This window comes from Saimiri boliviensis, chromosome 17 (genome assembly GCF_048565385.1).
Source record: "Saimiri boliviensis isolate mSaiBol1 chromosome 17, mSaiBol1.pri, whole genome shotgun sequence".
NCBI lineage: Eukaryota > Metazoa > Chordata > Mammalia > Primates > Cebidae > Saimiri > Saimiri boliviensis.
In genome coordinates this window covers 2,357,492-2,379,234 of record NC_133465.1, presented here as the reverse complement: position 1 = coordinate 2,379,234, position 21,743 = coordinate 2,357,492, and the positions used below count along the sequence as shown (strand labels likewise).

At 41.9% G+C, this 21,743-nt stretch overlaps 1 protein-coding gene and 1 pseudogene across 21 annotated transcripts in view; both read right to left on the bottom strand.

Moving 5' to 3' along the window:
• Positions 1–21,743, bottom strand: part of ACACA (acetyl-CoA carboxylase alpha) — a 328,649-nt gene that overhangs the window by 47,151 nt on the left and 259,755 nt on the right. For all 21 annotated transcript variants that reach the window (XR_012514502.1, XM_039476073.2, XM_074388039.1 and 18 more), the window contains 2 exons: positions 21,193–21,313; positions 19,776–19,886 (listed from right to left, as the gene is read on the bottom strand). Coding sequence is in view for 20 of the 21 variants with exons in the window: in XM_039476073.2 (XP_039332007.1) it covers positions 19,776–19,886; positions 21,193–21,313 (232 nt within the window). In the remaining variant the exon portion in view is untranslated. The remainder of the gene's footprint in view (positions 1–19,775; positions 19,887–21,192; positions 21,314–21,743) is intronic.
• LOC141581772 (high mobility group protein B1 pseudogene) lies at positions 610–16,810 on the bottom strand (annotated as a pseudogene).

Sequence of the window (21,743 nt, the reverse complement as noted above, 5' to 3'; positions counted from 1 at the left end):
AGACATGGGTCTCTATAGAAATAAAGGCATGATTCATTTCACAGGTCTCACTAACATGGGTTATTTTCTCCACAAAACAGAGATTCCAGTCTCCACGGGTTGTTCTGAGGGACTATCTGAGCCTTCTTCCTAAAAAGAAAACTTAGAAAACAAAAAATACTTTTAACAATCACATTCATGGCTGCAATTTAAAAGCCCGCAAGCCCCTTTCTCTCTACCAGCTACCACAGATAGGCACAGCATACTTCCACACTCAGCTGAAACTGCGGTGGTGGGGGAGGCTGGGACCCAGAGGCACAGGCTACTTTACCACGTGCAAGTCTCTTAGCGCACATACACAAAAAGGTAACATGCCTACCTTTCAACAATATTTAGTGACAAGTCTCAGTTAAAGAAACTCTGGGGGCTTGGGTTCCTTGTTCTTAAAAAGGATTATATTTTCCTTATATTTGATTTTTAATAGGTCGGTGTAAAAGTAATTGTGATTTCTGTAATTTCTTTTAATGGCAAAAACCGCAATTCCTTTTGCACCAGCCTAACACTGGCCCACCCCCACACACAAGCCTTAAAGCTAGCAAAATCTTGAAGCAACTCAAGATACATACATGAACCTCTGAGTCTCAAGTCTTCTTTGTGTGCTGGGTGCAGGGCTGTGATTTATACCCAAGCACGTTTTCCCTCCTCCTTCCCTTCCAAGGCTCCAGGGAGTTCAGGGCCTCAATCCCTGGTATATCCCTGGAGGAGTTTAACCCTTGTAAGGGCAAAGGGCACCTGCAATTGGAAACCACAAAGTTTCCTTTAAAGAAGAAAAAAAGAGGAAGAATAGATATTCCTGGACTTGGAAATGGTAGGGTTTCTTTTTCCCTTGAAGACTGGTTAATAATTTCTTTCAGGGAGGGAGGTTTTCTGACCCAGCAGATTGAAGCTGGGCAGCCTGATCACTGACTATTGCAAACTGCTGAGTGTGTGGTAATTGCTAGTCATCTAGGGTAGCCCCGGAGAGCTCTAAACAGTTGTAGAGTGCTTACTGTATTTTATCTTTTCTTTTTCTTTCCCCCCGTCCTTTAAAAAATAACGACAATACAAAATTTCTTCCCTACTTTCACTCATTTTCCGTCTCTGGGGAGAATCTAACAAATTAAGGGCCAGCAAAGCCTGCCTTTATATTCCCATTTTGCCCCTTCTTGTTAGGAGCGTTGAGAGGTTCCCCTGCATGCTGGGTCAGCCCCTCCATCAGGACCCTCCAAAGGTAGAAGAAGTTGGTGACCAAAGTAATCACCTCAGTGTAACCCAGCTGGCCTTGGTTCCATTTAACTTCAGCTGGGAAAGGCATGAGATACTTTTCTGAAAGGAATATGGAAAGCAAAATTGCTCTCAGATTACTGTTTTCCTTGATAAGGAAGAGCAGAGAACAAGCTTTTACAAGCAGTCCCAAGCTGGGCATCATGCTGGCAGCTCCTTTGAAGGAGCCCCGTGAACAGAGGAAACCGTATCTGACCACTGAGCTCCCATCCACCTCTCAGTCCGTCTTTAATCTCAGCCCAGGCACTGCGGCTTTCTCATTCTCCTGCTGTCTCTTTCCATTTGCCCTCTCTCTGACTGATACACTGATCTCTCGGTCACTCGGCTTTCTGCTCCGCTGAGTCCATATTACTAATAACACCTCCGCCACGGCCAGTTTACCTCATGAAGGCAGGAGCACATCATTACAAAATAAACTCATAACTTTGACATTCTAGCAAATACACGCCGTTTGTTATTTTTATGGCTTTAGTCTTTCTAACAGGCAGAGGGCATTACATACCGGTTTCATTTATATCTTTAAATGTGCGCACACATGCACATTCACACATGCATCAAGAAACAAAACAGAACAAAAAATCCAAACCAAAGCAAATATCCAAAGCAGTCTGTTGACGGGGGAGCCTGGTGGAGGCAGAAACCCTGTCACTTACGGAGGCCACGCTCTGATCTGGCTCTGGTTTTATGGTCGTCGTAAACCCGATGGCCCACAACCAGTCCTTCTGGGACAGACTGCCTCTCTGCTGGAAGTCTTTCAGTGTGATCAGCAGTATTTTTAATTATTAAAATAAAATTGGAAAGGGGGGAAAGGAATAAAAAAAAGGAGACACTGTGGTGACCCTGAAAATCTGATATTCACAATCTAGGTCAGGGGCCAAGTACTCCTTGTTGCCCAGAAGAGAAAGCTGGGGCCATTTTCTCCTCAGAAACACTATTTTCTTCCTATCTCTAATACCTGATAATCTCCAAACACTTAGAATCTCACACATCTCCAAAATTAATAATGGGCCGATGAAAAAGGGACTGCTCAGCTGTTTAAAACACTTTCTTCTGATGTCTTTGCCTCCTCATTTACAAGCGATCCTCTGCCACTTACCCATTCTATCCCGTATTTTTACAAAATAATGGGAGGCAAACTTGGTAGGCTCAGTAACTGAGTACTCTTCCCTTTACAAGCTCAATTAAAATTTGGATTCCGATGCTTTGGCATTGTTCTGAAAAGGCAGCAGTATTTCTACGTCTCTCCTCTCCTAGGTTTGGAAGAACCAGGGCTTAACACAACCAAGAACATCATTTCTGAGCTAAAGGAGTGTTTGTCATGTGAGAAAATTCATTTAATTTCAAAATTAAGGCGAAAAATTACAGAATAGACTAAGACTATCCCAATACTCCTCTCTGACCAGCCTTATCTTGGGAGACGGAGGGGTGGGGTGGGGAGGGACACAGAAATGAAACTGCTCCCGTAACCACAAACAAATGCTAACAATCATAGCTACTTAACAATCGGTGAAGAGAAACCGGGAGCCACCAGTTCATCTCCAGCGCCACATTTGGAGTATGCACCAGTAGAATGAGAGCACACACAATAGCTCCTGATTTATAGCGGTCGTTGCTGACTCAAGTGGTTTTAATGATTTTAGAACACTTCACAACAAAAGCTCCAACCAAGGAAGCAGAATCTGGGTTAGGATAAAATCCCTTCTCCCTAACTCTGAACCGATCATGCTCTAACTGTTGCATAAACTCTCATCGTCATCTAGGAAGATGAACGGAGTCCACAGAGAACCACTGTTTTCTTCCTCAATGTTGCCCTACTGACCTTCCACGGAAAAACATGGGGTAAACAACTCTCATCAACGTATTTTCATGAAATAGGTGAGCTGCGTTCAACAGCCTTTTAACTCAGACCTACGCATTTCTTGCTGTGTTTTAGTTCCCAAATATATTCTTCTGACATTTCTACTGTACCATACAAACTTTTAATTTATCTGTCCAGCAAGCATCAATAACCACTTAACCACAGGAGTGAGTCAAACACAGGTGAATCTCCTGAGGCCTCACTTTGTTGCCCTCCAGATCTAAGTGGAGCAGCAGTACCATGAAATATTAGGAATGGGCTCCACGTCCGGGTCCTCTGCTGAAGAGTGCCATGCTGACAAAATTGAGTAAGGGCTTAATCTGAGAGGAGAGAGGATCTTGACTCATTCTCAATACAAACTTAAGCTTCATCCAGCACTTCATTCATTGCAGCTGGCAGACCTAAGAATTAAGGGCACCACATAAAAGCCGTTGATTAGCAGAGACACAATTGCTAACGGCTCCACCGAAGATGCTACGTAGCCTTTAGAAATGTTGAGATACATAAGAAGTACAAATGAATGCAGTCATACGTCCATGCTCAGGCCTCTGCTGCTGCTGCTGCTTATCTAGAGACACTGCAGACAGCTCAGGTTTACCACAGCTGACAGGCAATGAAAACAGCCTAATATACCGCCTGCTCTCTCCCTTAAAGCCCTTTTTGGAGATCAAGATAAGCACGTTCTTCCTTTCCCCCGTGCTCCAGATGTTTGACTGAAGTGGCAGAGCATTGTGGTGTTTTGTGCAAATGAAATCACTATGTAATACTGAATGAGTGCAGTATTTACTTGTCAGGATATTTGTCAGCACGGGCATTGAGATTTCCAAGTTTCACAAAGACAACTTAGCTCAATTTTTAAAAAATTGCTTTTGTCCTGACATACACATTATGTTGGGGATCCTTAGACTTTTGTAGGCAAATCTTTGCAGTCATGTGCCGAAGATGAGAAAAACTATGATGCATATCAATGATGGAATAAAAAATAAAATCCCTTGAAGCTGTATTTTTGACCAAAAAAATAATCATAAAGAAAAAAATAAAATCGATTCCTTCTCTCCGCCTTTAATTCAGTCTTTCTCCCCTTTTTAAACAATCCTTGGTGGGTCAGAACATCTTCTATTTAAGGAAGCAGGGAATATAAAAGTCCTCCTGCATCTAAGAAGTAGGCTACACAAGCTGAGTCCTCGCTGCAATCCTCCTTATTAGGACATTTCCATTCTCAAGAGGCTTTGAGGAGGGGTTTTGTAAATTTACTGAGTAATTGTCATCACTGGACTTCATCCATGATTCTAGATATTAAATTCACCCTGGGATCTGTCAGGTTATTGATAAAGGTTGGCTAAAGCTGAAAGAAAACAGGAGAAAGAATAGGCAGGAGTAGGGGAAAAGTGGCACAACAGGGACAAAAGAAAGAGGAAAGGATGAGAGAGAGGAAAAGGGAGGGGGAGAGAGAAGAGGAAGGAGAAGAAAAAAATGCAATAGCTCATCTACTCAGTGCAGCTAATATCCTCCTCCCTGACCTGAGAGGACTACATTTTAAAAAGTTGACAAGTAATTCAATCTCCAATTAACAATTTTAAGTGGTGCTGCACATATCACTGGGTAAATGTTTCTTCAGGAATATATCCAAGGGTGAATGGAATTAAATCTCTAGGGAGATGGAACCAGGACCTATGTGACCATGAGGATTATTTGGGGGTTCCAAATCATAGTATCTGAATACATAGGCACAGGGTTATATATTTTTCTCCCACCTTTATTGCCACTACTGTCACTGGCAAAATGGAGTGCTGGCTGGCAGGTGCTAAGCTAGAACTGGGGTAGAGAAAGGGCTTGGTGACATACTGTGGGCAGAGGAGAGAAAAGCGTCTGACATGAGCCACAGTTGGATTCAAGACCATCTGCTGGAAGACCAAAAATCTCTCTATAAGCAGCAAATGACGAAGTGATCAGGTATGCTGAGGGATAAACTAGGGCAAAGGGATGGTGCTGCCAGTGGTAGGAAAAGAAACAATATTCAGCCAAAAAGAGGCTGAATATAGGCCAGAAATAACACTGGAAGACATCTCTTCACTGAGGTGCAGGGCTCACTGGAGAACAGAGGAATGAATTAGACAGCAGAAAGACAACAGGGATTTGAAGGTGGAGTGGGTAAGAAACAGAAACTTTTTTTTTTTTTTAAGACGGGGTTTTGCTTTTGTTGCCCAGTCTAGAGTGCAATGGCACCATCTCAGCTCACTGCTATTTCCATCTCCTGGATTCAAGCATTTCTCCTGCCTCAGCCTCCCGAGTAGCTGGGATTACAGGCATGTGCCACCATGCCTGGCTAACGTTGTTGTTGTTGTTGTTTTTTTTAGTAGAGACGGGGTTTCTCTATGTTGATCAAGCTGGTCTCGAACTTCCAACCTCAGTTGATCCGCCCACCTCAGCCTCCCAAAGTGCTGGATTACAGGCATGAGCCACTGCGCCCAGCTTCAAGACTCATTTTAAATGTAAAAGGTAGAGAAGAACCACACGATAGTTTGCTTGCTAAATGTATGAGAAAAAGCATAGGCTTCTAGAGAGAAAGGTGACTGCCAAGAGTAATCACTCGCACCAGGGACCCACCAACTGCTCATATAGATGGGGACTTGAGATTTCTGATGATGAATTAATTCCAAATAGGAATTTTTTTTAATATTTATATTTATTTTATTTTTTTAGAGACAAGGTCTTGCTAGGTTGTCTAGGCTGGTCTCAAAGACCTGGGCTCAAGCAATCATCTCACCTCAGTCTCCCAAAGTGCTGAGATTACAGGCATGAGCCACCATGCCCAATTTTTAAACATTTTAAAGTCTGGTTTATTGAGGTATAATTTACATATAGCAAAACTGTCCATCATAAGGTATATAAGTCTGTAAATTTTAATACACACAGTCATACAACCATCCCCACAATCAAGATAGAGAGCATTTTCATCATCCGGAAGTCTCTTCATGTTCTCTGTCATCAGTCCCCTCTCTCCAATCCTAACAACCTGCTTTTCGTCCTAATTGTTTTGCCTTTTCTAGAATGTTACAGAAAATGGAGTCATACAGTATATAACCTTCAGAGTCTACCTTCTTTCAGTGAGCATATTGCATCTGAGCTTCATGCCGATACAGGTATCAGTAGTTTTTTTTTTTTAATTCCTGAGTAGAATTCCATTTCATGAAAGTACCACAACTTGGTCCTCTGTTTGCCTGTTGGTGTACATTTAAGCTGTTTTCACTGTTGGAGGATTATAAATAATGCTACTACAGACATTTGTATATAGGTTTTTTTTTTTTTAAAAGCCCAACTTTGTTCAAAGTGGCTCTGCCATTTTGCATTCCCACCAACAATTTACAAGAGTTCCAGTGGTCCTGCATCCTCATTAACACTTGGTGTTTGTCAAACATTAAAAAAAAAAAAAAAAAAAAAACTTAGTGGTGTTGAGCTGTGGCTTAATTTTCATTTCTCTAATGACTAATGATAAGCACCTTTTCATGTGCATATTTACCATCCTTCTATTTTTTTTTTTTTTTTTGGTTGAAATGTCTGTTCAAATTTCTTGCCCATGTTTTTAATTATTGGGTTATTTTGAGTTTGAGCATTCTTTATATATTCTAAATACCATTCTTTTATCAGATAAGTATTTTCTAAAGATAGAAAACTTTTAAAGAATCCCTGTTTGTCAGTTGCCTCCTACTGGTTTTGCTGAAGAGGCTTTGTGACTGACGGCATTGCTCACCAGCGGCCAGACCCCAGAGGCTGGTGCTTGCAGGGCCTGGCTCCTAGGGCAGAGCAGCAATAACTTGTTAGCTCTGTGGCCTTTTGGTTTGTGTTTTCTCATCGACATCTGGTGGGCAGCGATTTTATTTTTTCCCTTAGAACACATGAAAAGCCTATTATTGTCTTTTAGCTAAATTTCAAGCTTCATGAAAGCAAGAATCATCTTTGTATTGCCACAGCATAGGAACAGCCTTTATACCTAACAAGCATGCAATAAATGCATCTGATCTACCACAGTTCTAAGCATTCTATAAAAACTCAACTGATTAATTTAATATGTTCAGCAAGCTGAACTACTACAAGCCAAGGAAGTCTTTCATATTGGTGTTATAATGTGTAGTGGCTTTCTGAAGCAAAAGGAGTGCTTCAATTTTCCTACCTTTTGAGTTTTCCCAATGTAGATGCTCCTTTCTCTTCCTCCCCCTTTCAAAATTCTTTAAATGGGCTAAAATTAAACTAGTAATTCTATGTATTATAAAGTCATATTATGTTAGGAATGCTCTTCTAAGCTGCATAAACCTGCTTTATCTATGGAGAAAAGGCATTTTTATCAATGGGTCAGATAGAAAATGAAGATACTCAAAAGTTGATTACATGTTCCAATGGTCTTGACTTCTCATATTTGCATCTTACGCTGTTAGTCAAATTTGGGTGGCTTCTTTTCCTTACCAACACCGATTTCTCAGTTTCTTAGATGCGCATACTATTGTAAAAGGCTTAAATCCCAGACACTGAGACATTATTAAAATTAGGAACCGGTCAAAAATCAGTCAGAAAATCTTCAGGCCCAGGCACGGTAATCTGTAGTTCAATCTAAAAAGCTCGTAAAGCTTCTCCTTTCTTAATTCAACACTCCTGACTGTGTACATAAGCTGATTAGACTGTGTGATGGCCAATCTGAATGAGAAGAGACATAGCTAGATTTGGATCCATGCACAGGGAACATTCTCTAGATGATGAAGAGCTAGGAGTCAAGTTTCTAAACAGTCTCGTTTCTACATCTTTATCATATTCACAGAGCAGTCCGTGCACAGCCAGGGCCCAGGTCTGTCTTCCTTCTAGAAAAGACTGGAGTCCTTGCATTTCTAATCTACCAACATGTACAGTTCTTGCACTTTTAATTTATGAGTGTTTAGGGGGGACCTCTCTGACTTGGGAACATACTGGCTCGGTCTAATGCTTGGAGATTATTAAACTTGGAGCTATGCTCCACTATCAAGTCTACAGATCTTTTATTTAGAAGATATGGTGCTCTAAATGCACAAAGAGCTCCCTGTCACCTTCACATTAAAGCCCCTAGTGCCTGGTAAATGGAATTATATAGCTGTCATCTCCTTTCCCCAAAGTTTTAAGAGTACAATGGGCTCATTTTTTCACACTCCATCCCAGCTTCAGAACTAAGAGACCTACTTTGTATTGATTTAAGGTCTCAGAAATAAATAAACCTGCTTCACCGCTGTGATTCACAACAAATTCATGATACACTATTGCATGATATATTTCAAGCTCTTGCTCTGGCTCTCTTTTTCCTCTGGTGAGTGATGGGGGAGGTGGGAGGTGGGAGGTGGTAGAGAGCTGCAAAGCTGACAGTCTGATGGTTATTGGAGATGGTTGCTGACTGCAAATCCAAGAACAGACACTGTTGGAGGAGTATGGGATTTTTTTTTTTTAAAACAAGGGGGCAGGGGTGAGAAGCTAATTTACTTGGGCTTCAGGCTGGGGTTGGGGCAAAAGAAAGATTGAAGAGAGAAGGGCTGACAGACTAGCAAAGCTTCAAGTGAACACTGATCTGCAAAGACCGAGCTATGAATCTATGTAGAAAGAGAGAAATGTAAAGAAAATTCAACATATGAAGGTGTACCATACCACTGAATAGAAAATGAAGAGGACAAAGAAACCACTGCCTAAGGAACCATGTGCACAGAGCCAGGTAGGCCCTTAGGTTGAGTTCAGGGGCAACGTTTTATTAGAGGCATACAGTGCAGAGACCCTTCATGCCACAGAAAGTGTGAAATAGAGGCATTTCTTCATTCTAATACTCAGGACACACCAGAATCCTGGAGATGGATATGGACAATGCATATAGGGGAGAGATATAACGAAGGTCCACATGGATGAGGTGAGCTAGAGACTGTTCACTGAGCAAGAGTAATACATCGTAGCAGTGTAGCTTTTGTTTGGGTACCCGTAGGGTTTGAGTACCTAAGTCTACACCACCTTCACTGAGTCCACCAAACCTTGGAGCCAATGAGTTTTAGCTGGTATCTACGAATATAGCCATCAAAAAGAACTATCCTCCAGCCTTATACAAGGATCCTGACTTTTAAGAAGGCAGATGAGGAGAAAGCAGGAGATAATTGGGCTCCAAAGGTACTACGTAACACTGCAGAAGACCCCCAAGGTTCCGAGGAGTACTTCCAAGTGGAATTAAGTTTTAATTGTTGCTTTTGTTTCCTACTTATTTCACATTTTTAACTGGCAAAATTAGGAATCAAATTTCTCTTCTATCTGGGAATAGCATTTTCATCTTCACTACATTTGTTCTTGAGACAAGACCAGACTCAAAAGTACATGAGAAAGATTTTGGTTCCATTCCATTTCCAATTGGTCATAACATAAAACTGGGAGTTTCTTGGTTAAATTTGAACACTGTCTTTAAAGAGTGATTAATCTCTCTGCACAGGGAAACAGACTTTAGCCAAGTATAAAAAATAACTCAAAGATGAATATATAGATGAATGAGATTGGTTCCAAAAGTACTGAGTTCCCATTCGGTTGAATGTTTCAAACATAATTGGATGAATATTTAGCAAGTTTCACAGAGGAGATTCATGCAACAGTTGTGTGGCTGAACTTTTGAGGATCCTCTCACTCTCAACATAATTCTAAAGGCACTTGTGATTGTAACAACATATAATGTTTACTTTTCTGTAATGTGGATAAAAAACAAAGTCTAAAAATTTTAAATCATCATGCTCTCCAATTTCCATAACTGGTTTCACAAATATGTAATAATTTCATATATCATTAATATATAATCTAATATATAATGCCCTAATATGCACTAACTTACAATTCCCCACCCCCCGTCTATTCACTCCCCAGCCTAAAACAGTTCCCTGGCTACAGATCAATATGCATCTTTATAGCATCACAGAATACTAGATATTGAAGAGAATTTAAGATTAAGAGATCCTCTGGTCTTCTACTTTAAAAAAAGGGCTTAATTCACTTTATTTTTCTTATGTTAAAAACTCTGGGTTGTAGCCACAGCTGGAGCCTGGGCACTCTGCACGGATACTCTAGTGTGGGTCTTGACAAGGTAGTGAGCGAATTCCTGACGGGAAGACTTGATGAATAAAGTCTCCTTTGAGAGGCTGGGGGTCACGTAGCTGTAGGTCTTAGAGATAGCATCAAAGGTGGCCTTGGCGAGCTTCCCTAGGGTGGCAGTGCAGCCCCAGGCTGTGGTGTAGCAGTTATGGATACCAGCCATCAGCAGCAGCTTCTTGGGCACCAGGGCCGAGATGATGCCAGTGCTCCTGGGTGCAGGGATGAGGCATACCAGCACAGAGCTACAGCCACCTGTCACCTTGCAAGGACGGTGTGGGACTTCTTCTCCCAGTAGCCTCTGTGCATGGGGACAGTGAAGCCCTCGGCCAGGATGATGGCCCTGCAGACGGAAGTGGCTACCTCCATGGAGTACTTAACACCCAGACCCACGTGGCCATTGTAATCCTCAATGACAACAAATACCCTGAACCTAGTGCTCCTTGATGGGCAGGGAGAAGAGACAGATCTCCTCCAGGGACTTGATCTTCACGTCCTTAACCAGGTGGCCCAACTTGGTATCCATTCCTCGCCCTTGGCTCTGTCTCCATGAGCTCTGCAGGGCCTGGGCCCTGTTCACGGCCGCAAACCCAGCCCTAGATGCCACTGTCGAAGCCTCCAGGGTTCCCCAGCTCAGGCATCCCTACACCTGGCTATTTTTTTTGTAGAGGGGGTTTTGCTGTGTTGCCCAGGCTGATCTTGAATGCCTGGCCTTAAGCCATCCTCCTACTTTGGCCTCCCAAAGTGCCGGGATTACAGGATTACCATACCCACCTGATTTTCTACTTTAAGATGGGAAATGGATTATGCCTCCCATTTCACAAAGGGAAAACTAACATCTAAACAGATTAAAGCCCAAAGCTGCTTACCTAGTAAATGGCAGGGAGAAGACTGATATAAAAAAATTTTTTTTTTTTTTTTTTTTTTTTTGAGATGGCGTTTCGCTGCTTTTGTCTAGGCTGGAGTGCAATGGTGCCATCTCAGCTCACTGCAACCTCCACCTCCCAAGTTCAAGTGACTCTCCTACCTCAGCTTCCCGAGTAGCTGCGATTATGCCCAGCTAATTTTGTATTTTTAGTATAGACAGAGTTTCACCATGTTGGCCAAGCTGGTCTTGAACCACTGACCTCAGGTGATCCACCCGCCTCAGCCTCCCAAAGTGCTGGGATTACAGGCTTGAGCCACTGCACCCAGCCAAGTTTTGTTTTGTTTTGTTTTAATCTAAAGGTTCTGTAACTCCAAAAAATTTGAGAGTATTCATAATAGATTGTCTAACATAATTCCCAAGCCTGTATTCAATACCCTAAACAGGGTCTCAGAGCATTCACCTTATCAAGAAGCTCTGGACTGGTTGGTACTTGTGGTAGGGTCTCCAAAATTCTTAGACTCTAAGCCATCATACACCTTAGAGTCAGAGGTAACTTCTGTAGTGGAGCTCTGTGTGGTGATCCAACCTTCGAGATCTCCAAACTAGAGCACTCAGGACTGCTGGCAGGTCACTGAGGCACATTAATAAAACCTGCTATAGTTTTCTACCAAATTTGAGGACTATGAAATGAAAAACAAACAAAATAATCCCCCCAAATGGGGCCAGATTTACCCATATTTTGTGTCTGTGTAGGGAGGGAGGACTTGAAAACTAGGGAGATCTGTCCATTGGGCAATACTTTCTGAGAACTCGTTCATAATGCTAAAGCAAGGACTACTAAGAAAGGAAGTGAAAACGCCCTCTTTAGAAAGGAGAGCGATCCCATCTGGAGCTACGGGAGTGCTGGGACTGTCTATTGTGAAAATAGGTAGTTAGGGACTTTTAAAAATGCAAATTGCTAGACTGATCCTTAGAGTGATCATGGGCTATTGTATCAACACGTCCTTGGGGACTCTTGTATACAGATGACTGACATATATACTACCCTATCATGACCGAACATCATGCCTCTCATGTTAATGGCTTTCCAAAGTGCACTGATTGTCATTAGATACATCTATTGGGAAAGTCAACACATGAATGTACTGCCACAGTGAGGACTGCCATCTAACATTTTCTTGAAGGAATTTTTGCCTTCAAAGAATCAGAGAGCATAGACAATATTGTGTTTGTATTTCCCTTCCAAAGCCTGGATAAGAAACTGCAATGAGAAGGAACCCTAAATGCACCTCAGAAAAGACGATGGCAGTGCCAGTGTCTTACCTCATTTAATCCTCACGATGACCCTGGTACATAGATACTATGATTATCCCCTCTTTTACAGGTAATAAAACTCTAACCCACAGAGGGTAAATAAATTGCCCGAGGTCACGCAACTAGCAGGTGGTGGAGCCAGGAATGAAACCTGAGCAGCCTGGCTCTAGCCCCTCCATGCTCATAGCCGTTTTTTAAAAAATAAAAATAAAAAAATTGTATTTATTTAGAAGCATTCAGAATGTCAACAAAACAGCTGCAACTTTTCAATTTTTTGCAATTAGAGTGGTATTCAGTGAACAGGACAACAATTATTTCATATAAGCTGCATCAGAGACAACTACCATCCCCATATAGAACTAATTTGTGCTGTGCACCAACAAGAACCTGCTTTAAATTTCCATGCCAGTTTACAACCCCCATACTGTACCAGGCAAGGTTAGTGGCCATTGAAAATGCCACCAGGACAGGGCTATCTAAGGACACATTCCGTAGTGTGTTAGCTATGCAAAAAAGGACGCTGTACAGTTCAAAAACAAATCTTACACAGTCTTATATTTCCATTTTTTTCTTTAAAAGGAGTTGTATACGGGAGGGTTAAATGCTTTACAGACAAGAAAAAAAATCTGTGCTAGAGCCAACTTATTCATCATCATCATCTTCCTCTTCCTTCTCTTCTTTTTCTTGCTTTCTCAGCCTTGACAACTCCCTGTTTTGCTGCAGCAGGATTTTCTTTAGCTCGATATGCAGCAGTATCCTTTTCGTATCTTTCCTTCAGCTTCACAGCCTTCTTTTCATAAGGCTGCTTGTCATCTGCAGCAGTGGTACTCCGCATCTCTCCCGGTTTCTTCGCAACATCACCAATGCACAGGCCAGGATGTCCTCCTTTGATTTTTGGGCGATACTCAGAATAGAACAGGAGGCCTCTTGAGTACATTAGGATCTTTGAACTTCTCTTTTGTCTCTCCTTTAGGAGGGATATAGGTTTTCATTTCTCTTTCATAATGGGTCTTGTCTGCCTCTGGCATATCTTCAAATTTCCCTTTCTCTTTAGCAGACACGGTCTTCCACCTCTCTGAGCACTTCTCAGACTGAAGCATCTGTGTGCTGCTTATGTTCCTCCTGACAAGTTTGCACAAGAAATGTGTATGATGACATCTTGCCTCTTGGCATCTTAGGATCTTCTTTGCCCATGTTTAGTTATTTTTCCTTGGCAAGGCACAGAGTCGCCCAGTGCCTGTCTGGCTCTCACTTGCCTCCGCACTGTCTCTATTGTAACCTCTTTAAGTCATGTGAAACTTACAACACTGCCCACCCCACAGTGAGGGCTAAGTAATCTCTCCTTCCCTTCTTGAGCCTCTGTGACTTTCATGTTGTGTGTCACAGAGTCACGGGTGAGCATGGAGACCGTACAGTGCCGGACCCTGATGTAACAGACGATTCCTACTCATGAGAGCACTCTGGTACTGTGCCCAACGGAGCCAGCTACAACTTTACATTTCATACTGCATAGCTGCAGAAAAATACATATATGAGATCCACAGAGACATGTGACTAACTTGCACCTTCTCAAAAGCAAGATTAGCAGAATTTGCCCCCTACCAAACTAACAGCCCTAGTCATACCCATCATATAATTTCTCTCTTCTTGGCAGATTCAGTGGAAACGGGGGCCTGATCTCGCTGAGGGGGATGAGAGTACAGGATATTTTTTTTCTAAAAAAGAAGCAGAGCTTTAAAATACCACAAGGAAGTCACATATCACCTCCTGGTGAATCTATCACCTGCATATCACTGCCTTTAGCATATAGCTTACCCTCACAGGCAGTTCATGTCCAGAGGACAACCATAAACTACATATTCTTATTTCTCTGCATAGGTAATGTGCTCTCTCTTCCCAAGTCTGGGGCAATGGATGGAGAGCTAGTAGGCTCAGTACACATCAGTGTTCCCTTGCAGTACGAGTTCTTCCCAGCCTATCTGCCACCTAACACTATGTTAATCATACTAAATAAAAACTTATACCAGGAAAGGGAGAAAAAAATAAAGCAAAAAGGAAACTGAGAGGAAGAGTGGTGGGGAGGGAAAGCAAATATGAATCTCTCTGCACACGTCCAGTGGCACCTGGACTTGGAAGTTTATGACTCTGTGCTCATCTTAGCTCTTTAAGAGTATATCTTACCAGTTCCCCAAGTACACAGGTTACTGCCTTTGCCAGGCCAGCATGACTCCCTTCAAGCAGGGTAATCTGCCACAGCCATCAGGTCTGCCACGCAGTGAGGCGTTTTTAGGAACGTCACCCACAGCCTACAGTTCTTAGAGTTAGGAATTCATGATCTACACCTTGAGTGGCACGAAATAGCAAGCCCCTAGAAGCTTCTTTTATTAATGGCGTCATTCTCACGACATTTGAACAAACAGGAAAATGACCAGACCACCTTCTCTTAGGTTTTATAGACCACTAAGCAAAGAGACCTGAGCTTTCTTCAACACTTTTCTGACCCTGATCTATTCTCTGTCAATGAAACTAAGTCGCTTTTCCTTCTACTGTTTTTGCCTTCCTGTCTACAAAATACGGCCCTGATACCATTAGCCCATTCCAGAAGAGAGCAAAGAACCAGTGCCGGACCCTGATGTAACAGACAATGACAGGATATAAGTGAAGAAAACAGTGCCGGATTATTATATCTGATGTAACAGACAATGACAGGATACAAGTCAAGAATACAGTGCCGGACCCTGATGTAACAGACAATTCCTACTCATGAGAACACTCTGGTACTGTGCCCAACGGAGCCAGCTACAACTTTACATTTCATACTGCACAGCTGCAGAAAAATACATATATGAGATCCACAGAGAAATATATAATAATATATACTATATATATTATTACATATTATATACCAGAAATATATAATATAATAATCACAGATATTCTTGACTGTGAATTTCAAATAAAGCCACTTGGGCCACTTCTAATCACCAGCCTACTGCCTTTAGTCCTAATGTCAAATGTGCTTAGTAACACTTAAGAAAATCCAGATACTATATCTCATCTCAATTTGGGTACTATTTCGAGCATTTCACAAATAACTGCAGGCAATAAAACAAGACAGACATGTAAAGAGTATACACAAATAGTGAGTTCACAGGGGGAAAAGGATAAAAACACAAAGGTGGAAAACACTGTTTTGGAACAAGCGATACAGTGGCAAAGGATGGTGTCCATGAATAAAAGATCTAAGTATACAGAAAAACCACCAAAAGTAAAAGAAAAAAAAAAAAACCCAGAAAATATTTATTTTATATGCAGGTTACTGTTGGCTATAAAAAGAAATCCTTTAAAAAGAGTCTTTGGAAGCAAAAGATAGGAAGGTGTAAACGAATTAAAAACAGGCTAGGCCAGGCATGGTATCTCCGCCTGTTAATCCCAGCACTTTGGGAGACTCAGGCAGGCAGATCACAGGGTCAGGAGATCGAGACCATCCAGGCTAATACAATGAAACCTCATCTCTACTAAAAACACAAAAAGTTAGCCAGGTGTGGCGGTACCCGCCTGTAGTCCCAGCTACTCGGGAGGCTGAGGCAAGAGAATGGCTTGAACCCAGGAGGCAGAGGTTGCAGCAAGCCGAAATCACACCACTTCACTCCAGCCTGGGCAACAGAGTGACACTCTGTCTCAAAACAAAAAACAGACAGGCTAATGACAGGCAACATCATGTGTATGCCGAGATGGAGTACAGCCATAAAAGCCTGATGCACACATGCAATGTATTAAGTTGAAAATGCGTGTCTCTTCAGCCTCATATCTATTAAAGGAACAAACAATTTACAGGTTGCTATATTATGGGAGTATGATATGTGGAGTGTCAACCTTTTCTCTTCAAACTGAACCATGTTAAGTAAAATCAGTGATGGGGAAAAGGGTTAGGGGAAGGAAGGGGAAAAGCAGGGAGAAAAAAAGTTTTTAAAAATCTCTGCCTCAGCAAAAGTTTTCATTAAAATTTTAGACAAATGATCCCTGTGTCCTTCTCCCTTGCTGCCTGGGGCTCCATGCTATTTCTATGCAAATAACAACCTCGTGGTTTATATCTTATTATTTCCACCGGAGCTGCAGCGACATGACCTGAGACATGTAAGAGGTGGGGGTGGGGGGGAATTGGAAAGGAGAGAGAAAGGAAGAGAAAGAGAGGAGAGAGGGAGAGGGAGAGGGAGAGGGAGAGAGGGAGAGGGAGAGAGAGAGAGAGACAGAGAGAGAGAGAGCGAGAGAGAGAGGGTGTTCATTCAAGTGTGAAAAAATATTGTCAGGAGTGAGCATCAAGAACAAAAAAAAAATTGCAGGGATAACGTGTTTATTTCAGTCCCCCCCAAAAACCCCCAACCCCCCCCCACTTCCTGCAAACCAGCACCTTTTAAAATTCATTGGGCATCAGGCGATCATGCACAATCCATCTGCTTTCACTTTATCATTTGCATTTCATGCCTCCTGGCTTTTGATGTGCTGATACTTTGATGCAGTCAGGAGACGCGCATTATCATTATTTCAATTTTCAAAGGGGTCAACGGGATCGGCACTTGCACACACAAGATTTTTTTCCCCTACAACCTCTGCATACCCCCACTCCTTATTCTTCACCCCAATGTTTAACATAAAGGATGAAGACTCAAAAAGGTGGGGGTCAAATGTTTACAGTCTAAGACTGTATATAAGCTTGCATATGTCTCCTACATTTCCACTTTCCACAGGTACATACTAGGAGCAAAACAGCCAAGGTTTAAGAAAGGAGACCCTATAATGTTTGAAACACACAAAGACTTTCTCACACATAGACACTCGGGGAGGTACACAGACAGAGAAAGAGGGGGATCTACATGCAAGACACAGACACAAAGAGATCAGCACCCACACAGAAAGAGACATGCTCTCAGGGTGACTTGCACACACTCAGAGTACACAATACAGAGATACCTACAGAAAGAAAGAAAGAAAGAAAGGCAAACAGAGATGAAGAAAGACACCAGCACACACAAAGACAACACGCACAAGGAGTGAGTCAGAGGAAGCCATCTGAGCATGGTAGTTTCCTTTTTCATACCTGATAGGCGAAGGGGCTGATAGGACATTGCGAAGGAATCTGCATGAAAGCGTGTCTTCAGCCGCACAGCTCTATGCTTACGGGGAGCTGACATGAAGACAGTGAAGCAGGCAGAGCAACGCTAGGTAACCTCTGTATCCGATCACCCCCTTCAGCTAAAAATGATCATGTCTTTTTGGAAGTGAGCATTGTTTGGAAAGTTGAAACTATAGCTTTATTTGTCTTTCCCCCCTGTAACTAAGCTCCTCTTTTTATAAGAGCCCTGTAAGCTATGAAGGTGAAGATAACGAATTTGATTAGAACAATTCAATCACATTTTAAGAAATCAATCTCTAATGTGGCACAAATGAAATTCAACTAGCAAGTTTTCCAGCAAAACAAAACCAAAAACCCAACATCTGTTTTTTGTAATTTTTTTTGTATATAATACAGTATCTGGGAAGGGGGAAGAAACTCAATACAAGAAGATACATTTCAGAAATTAGCTCTCTGGGTACGGGAACATCATGGAAATATAGGTATCTTTTAAAAATTCTCTTCTCATAGATAATGGTACCTAAAATTCTCTTCAGCATTCATTAATATCTCATCCTAACAAGGCATCCAAAAGAACAACTTAAAAAAACAAAAACAAAAAACCCTTCAGACTCCCCCTGCAATAATAATCTTCAGTAGTAGTGGTTCACAATCTTTATTTCCAGGCCACTCTCCAAAAAGGGAGGAAGACAGCCAAGTTTGCCACCGTTAGCACTGCTGTGCCTTTTCTTGGTGGGAAAAGCAAACCCAGAGGAGGATACAGAGTTCATCTGAATGCAGAGAGCAAGCTGATGGCATCAAACGATTCCTCTAATTTCTGACATCCACAAAATCTAATTAAGCCAGTGAAATTATCAACTTGTTCCTAAATGGGAATGATGGAACACTTGGTTCTTATCCTTACACCTCAAAGTCAAGACTTGATAAAAAGTTCCTGCCAGTGTAGTAAACATAATATCCGATACAATTTAGTATATGTATTAACTCCATAAGCTCAATCACCAAATCATGTTAGAGAGAGGAACGGGAAAGTGAAATTTTAGTGAGGGCCAACACTTTTTGCCAAGAGCTAGGTACCTTTCTTTTCTTTTTTTTTTTTTTTAAGAGATGGGATCTTACTACATTGCCCAGGCTGGATTCAGACTCCTCGGTTCACTCTATCGTCTAACCTCCTGCTTCAGCCTCCTGAGTAACCGGGAATCCAGGCATGCCCAGAAGAACTAGGTATTTTACTTATGTTTCCTCATTTGAGCTCCACATTATTTAAAGGTTTAAGTTATTATCCCCCTTTGACAGATAAGAAAGCTGAGGATTTGAGAGGTTATATAAACTGCACAAGGGTAGTCAGCCTCAGATTATTCCATTATATTTTTCTGGCCCTGAAGAGAAAATAATTTTCCTATGCTTGCACAGAGGTCACCTGCATTGTCTTTTATATATTCAGGTATTCTCAGATAGTTTTCACTCTTACGAGCAGTGACCTGCCATTATTTTCTCCCCTTTGGAAAAGCCCTTGTGAAGCTGGATTAAAAAGGCACAAACCTTTCTTTGGAAGGGAAGATAAGTCTTGATGCATACTCTTTCCCAGTAATTCATCCATGCATCCATCCACCCACCTTCCCACTCAATATTTGCCAAATATTTCTTCTATGTACAAGAGACCACCATTGATGCCCTTTTTCAGAGATGTATCACATATTTCACAAAACCATTAAAACTTGATATCCTCAACACCTAGGCCAGTACCTAATTAATGATATGGGCCTGAAATGGGAACGTGCACAGCTGGAATCACAGACAGTTCAATGTGTGAGTACAGTTCTCCTCTAGATTAAGAAAGGGAGTGGAGAGGTGGGATAGAACAGAAGCATTCAATCAATTCTTTCTACAAAGACACTATAAGCTCTTTGGAGTACAGGTTTTATAGGGTTTGTTCACTAACATATACACAGGGCTGGGAATAGTGCCTAGAAAATAGTAAGTACTCAAAATAGTTGATAAATGAATGAATTAATAAAAAGGCAAGTCAATGGGCAGAAAAGACTGGAGAAAAAGCGGAAGAGATCGACTGAGGAAGGCATGGATTGAATTGCTTCCTTCCAATCAGGATCTTGAATTAAGAATTCACACAATAATCTTCAATCAGCAATGCATACTTCTTCAAAACCCTAGAAACTTACTTTGTTGAGGGCTCCAGCTCCTGTTAGAATTAAGTGAGAATTCTCAACCTGAATGGTTCTTTGTCCCAGCCGGACAAGGTAAGCCCCAATCCCAATGGCCCGGCACGTCACCTTAAAAGAGAATAAATTCTACATGTTACACATTTATGTCATCTCTGAAGCTTTAAGAACTAAGGCATATATAAGTAAAATCCACATTAACAGAAATAAACACTGATTTTTATAAAGTCTGATTGAAAAAGTCTGATAACACACACACACACACGCACGCACGCACGCACACATTTCCTAGTCAAAGAAAAGAAATCCAGTGATTCAAAATTCAGGCTGGGTGCAGTGGTTCAGGCCTATAATCCTAACACTTTGGGAGTCTGAGGTGGGCAGATCACTTGAGCCCAGGAGTTCAAGACTAGCTTGGGGCCAGGCAAGGCAGCTCACGCCTGTAATCCTAGCACTTTGGAAGGCTGAGGTGGGTGGATTACTTGAGATCAGGAGTTTGAGACCAGCCTGGTTAACATGGTGAAACCCTGTCTCTACTAAAAATACAAAAATTATCTGGGCATTGTGGCACGTGCCTGTAATCCCAGCTACTTGGGAGGCCAAGGCAGGAAAACCATTTGAACCCAGGAGGCAGAGCTTGCGGTGAGCTGAGATCATGCCACTGCACTCCAGCCTGGGCAACAGAGTGAGACTCTGTCTCAAAAAAAAAAGACTGACTGGCAACATAGTGGGACCCTCATCTCTACAAAAAATTTAAAAATTAGCTGGAGGTGGTGGCATATGCCTATAGTCCTAGCTACCTGGAAGCTGAGGCAGGAGGATCACTTGAGCCCAGGAGGTCAAAGCTGCAATGAGCTATGATTGCTCCCACTATACTCTACCCTGAGTGACAGAGTAAGACCCTGTCTCTTAAAAAAGATTCTCCACTTTGGGAGGCTGAGGCGGGTGGATCATGAGGTCAAGAGATTGAGATCATCTTTGCCAACATGGAGAAAACCCATCTCTGCTGAAAAGACAAAAATTGGCCAGGTGTGGTGGTATGTGCCTCCCCAGTAGCTGGGAGGCTGAGGCAGGAGAGTCACTTGAACCCAGCAGGCGGAGGCTGCAGTGAGCCGAGATCGTGCCACTGCACTATAGCCTGGTGACAGAGCGAGACTCATGAAGGAAGGAAGGAAGGAAGGAAGGAAGGAAGGAAGGAAGGAAGGAAGGAAAAAGAAGCTGAACTAAAAGCTAAAACAAAGTGCTAGGTTTATTTGGGAAATTCAGTTATTTATATTATCCTATCTTCCTATTACCATGCATGATTAAAATACAGTTGTAGATGTACAATTTGGGACTGAATAGCAGTGATAGGAGAAAAAATAAACCTAGCCACACAGCCAGCTCTTCAAGAATTCCACATTCTGGAAAGATTTACCAGGCTGATGGTGATGATCTCGTCATAGGCCAGTGAGGATTCTCCAGCGATCATTCCAGAACCTCGAAGGTTCTCGGCTCCAATTCCCTCTTCTTTCCCAATAATATCTGTTATCTTGTACCTATTGGATATGGTCATGTCAAATTATGAAGGTTAAACACGGTAACAACAAGCCATTAAAAGAATAATCACCACGAAAAGGCTGCTAAAAGAGTATTGAAAGCTGATATTGAATACCAGGGCTTTATGTGCTTCCTTTTATACTCTTCACTCAAATGTCTTTCCTTCTTAGCTTGGTGTCTATTTTACCTGGAAGCAATATGGTTTCACAGAAAGAGCAAAATCTGGAATCAAGCAGGTAGATTTAAATCCTTGCTCTGATACATGCAGGAATGTGACTCTAGGGATAGTAATAACTTTTACAAATAATAATATCTACTTTTAAGGGTTGACAAGAAAGTTAAACTAAAGCAAACAAGGAGAAGGGTTGATGTTATAGATGGCCCTCAGATTTTAGATGCCCTGTAGAACAAGTTTCTGAAAAGCAGGGT